Below are 3464 nucleotides of genomic sequence, written 5' to 3'. Positions count from 1 at the left end.
AGTGTGTGAAGAGGACTCTCCATTTACATGCACAAACTGGAGTCTATTAGATAGATATGATACAAACCACTGCAGCACAGTAGCTGTAATACCTGCATCTGGGCTGTATTCGTTCTTTACCGCCAGAGGACACCATTGGCTCTTTGTTCTCATGCTATTCAGGTGAGGAGCGCCCTGCTGGGGGAAGTGGAGGAGGCGAGAAGGAGCTGGGAGGCGGAGCGTTGTCGCTTCCAACACGAGATTCTTGAGCTGAGAGGAGCAAAGAGGAATGCTGAGGAGGCGCTGACATCGGCTCAGCAGGCCTGCCAGGCCAGAGCAGCCGAGCTGCGATCAGCTCATCATCAACACCAAGAGGAGCTTAACAGGACCAAGAGAGACTGTGAGAGAGAGATTCGCCGCCTGGTAGGAGCCTGTGACGCACACATGACTGTTTACACACTCATGATAGCTACACGTAACCAGGCGCTGTGTGTTGGCCGAGCGGCTCATCTGCTAATCAGAAGGTCGGTGGTTTGGATACTGAAGCGTCTGACATATCACAAACGTGGACAGCTTTACTATTAGCATTACAACTAAAGGTAAACCTAGAAAATATAAAGAGGTTAAACACAGAAGACAGAATGAAAGAAACACAGCTGCTGCACACAGCACTTGTGTGCTGTATGAGCATAATCGGCCAGCTGCAGCTGCTTCGGCCTCATCCCGTGCAACATCTAAGGTGGGTAGATGATCGAAAGTCCTCCGCCATGTTGCTCGGGGGCGGGAGTTGGCGTAAAATGTGACCTCCAAAGCATGTGAGCACGTGTGTGCTCTAAACACTTTGTTCAGTATAATTGGAGAAGGTCTACTAAAATAATAAAGTTCAGCTCATTTGAAGACAGGAGACTAAAAATGGCGACTGTAAGTAAACAGATTTATCAGATCACAGCTCTGTCGTTAACACACAGTAGAATTTGATGGGTTAGAATTGAGTGTCTCACTATATTAATGTTTAAAGACAATTTTAGTTGTTTATTCTTCCACTGCAGGTTTGGTGGAGTTGTGTAATGTTCTGATGAAAAAATAAAAACAGAATTTAAATGTAGAATTAGACTTCCTGCAGATTTATGCTTATTAAAAACTCAAAAATGAAGTCCCGGTTAAGATGAAATTCCCAACTGCTGTGACTCTGGAAACATGGGAATCATCAATCCAGCGGCGTTTTTTTAAATAGAAAACGAGCGTGAAGGGTCGTTTTCTGTTTGGATGCAGAGTTTAAACCTGACCAAAGCATTGAGCAAGCGGCTGTCGTTGTGCAGTCAGTTAAAAATATTAAACCATAGACATCGTGCAACTTGTCTCTGAATAAGATGAAAAATGTGAAACTGGCAGATGAATGAGCCACTAAAACTGGAGCGTTCCTCTGGTGGCCTCTGATGAATAAATGCATTATTATGAAAGTGAATACATGAGTAACACGGAGTGGTACGACACAAACACTGGTGCAGTACAGAGGCTGAACACCGGCTCACTGAAACGCCGCCGGGGACAACGATGACCTAAGACATCAACCTAAGCTGCTGGCCCAACTTATTTCTCTCAAAGTTAAAAAATCTGTGATTTTATCACGTACACATTAGTAACCAGATACGGTATCACGTACAAGGTTCATGCCTCAGGCCATGGAACGAAAACTTTTCAAGATTTCATTTTGACCACTGTCCTCGGTCCCGAACCCTCCCTCACATACTTCCTTTAAGGTAGAACGGACAAATTCGCACCCCAAGACTTTGTGTGGGTGGTTACCAGGTTACACTACTCTCACCTTTTAGGTTAGTGAGTAAGTAAACGTACTGCTCGCTTACATATGATGGGGTTGGAAGTTCACAGTAAAAGCACAGATGCAAACTAGATCCAGCACCAAAGCAGCTGCACTAACATCCTGCAAAGGTTACCTGAGACATCAGCCAAAATAATTTATCATGGGCAGAGTCACAAAACTTTCTGACTCTAGCTTGTTTGTGAGCGTGTGCACCTGCAGATTTCTCTGGACAAACCCGAAGCTCAGACACTCAGTGTGCTATACACGAGTCATTCAGGTACAAAAACCACCTGCTTCATTTTACATTACAAAGACTAGAAAGTCGTTTCTGGACCTGACTCTCACTTGTGTGTTTGAAATAACCCAAGCCTCAGTTCTCACCCCTCACCTGTCTCTGATAAAACAAAGACAGCTGACTAACCTTGCGTCCTCTAATCTGTCTCGCTGTCTGTCGCTCACCTGTCCGTCTCACCTGTCTGTGTCTCACCTGACTGAAGAGAGAGAAAACCGAAGGACGTAGCTGACTAACCCCGTCTCCTCTAACCTGTCTCAATGTCTGTCTCTCACCTGTCTGTGCGCAGATGGATGAGATAAAGCTGAAGGACAGAGCTGTCAGTGTTTTGGACAAAGCCCTCGGTCTGCAGGCTGGACACGCCCACCGCCTCCAGCTGCAGACTCAGGCTGCTGAACAGCAAATTGCAGCCCTGAGAGATGCACAGAGGGCGGGGCTAAACCACCCCACTCTTAACCCTAACCCCAACAACGCTCCTCACATTGTAAGCTCCGCCTCTTCCTGCTTGTTTAAACTGCATGTGAAAAAGCCATCTCATTTGCTTCATGTCACAAAAGCCCCAGAGCTCAGGGGGAGTTCCTGTTTGTGTTGTGCTACTGATTCATGACTTATATACTGTGTCACCCTCAGCTGTGTGCCAGGCACAAGCCTGCACCAGTGCAGAAACAAAGCAGATTCAGCAACCACTGGGACTGAGCCTGTCGTCATGGCTGCGATTTATGATTGTGACTTTAGTGATACAAGCCTGCTGTATTCACCGAATATGCACAGCACCACAGACCAAGCCGCAGCAGTCAAAGACAGGATAATACCTACAGAGCAGCTGGATGCTGCTAGAGATCAGCTGTTCACAGAGAGTTAAACTGGCACAGCATCTCTCTACTGTGGTGTCTGCAGTGTTTCCCTTCACTGTTCACATAGACCAGAAGGAAGGAAGCAGTTTAGCTAAAATAATCCAGCAAACATTCCCCAATGTCAGCTCTCAGGGGCTCTGTGTATTTTTTAACATCCCACGTCAGGCTCCTTCTTCATCAACTATCAATATACTCAACATTCACTGAGCCATCCAAAAACCTGCACAGGTGTATGTGTTCAGGTGACTAATACTGGGAGGACAAACAGCATCAGGGACCACAGCAAGTACCAATACCAAGACAGTGCTGTGGTCTTGTGTTGAGACAGATTTTTAAAATGTCACAAAACTGAAGCCTAATTTTAAAAGTAGAGTGAGTGTGCACAGAAGAGGGGCCTGAAAACTGAAGGCTCTGCCTCCCATTAACTTTTAAATACTCTAGGAACAACAAGTAGGCCTGCAGAGCGAGAGCGAAGTGCTCTAATAGGGTGATATGGTACTACAAGGTCATTAAGATA

General features: G+C 46.0%; 1 protein-coding gene across 1 annotated transcript in view; it reads left to right on the top strand.

Moving 5' to 3' along the window:
- The window catches only part of jakmip3 (Janus kinase and microtubule interacting protein 3), a 50859-nt gene that overhangs the window by 3890 nt on the left and 43505 nt on the right, over positions 1–3464 (top strand). Inside the window, exons 4-5 of the mRNA XM_042224755.1 lie at positions 163–402; positions 2383–2577. Of these exons, the coding sequence (XP_042080689.1) occupies positions 163–402; positions 2383–2577 (435 nt within the window). The remainder of the gene's footprint in view (positions 1–162; positions 403–2382; positions 2578–3464) is intronic.

The sequence above is a fragment of the Haplochromis burtoni genome, unplaced genomic scaffold (genome assembly GCF_018398535.1).
Source record: "Haplochromis burtoni strain Fernald_Lab_line unplaced genomic scaffold, NCSU_Asbu1 Contig_148, whole genome shotgun sequence".
NCBI lineage: Eukaryota > Metazoa > Chordata > Actinopteri > Cichliformes > Cichlidae > Haplochromis > Haplochromis burtoni.
Note: the sequence above shows the minus strand (reverse complement) of the source record. Positions and strands in the feature narration are given on the sequence as shown.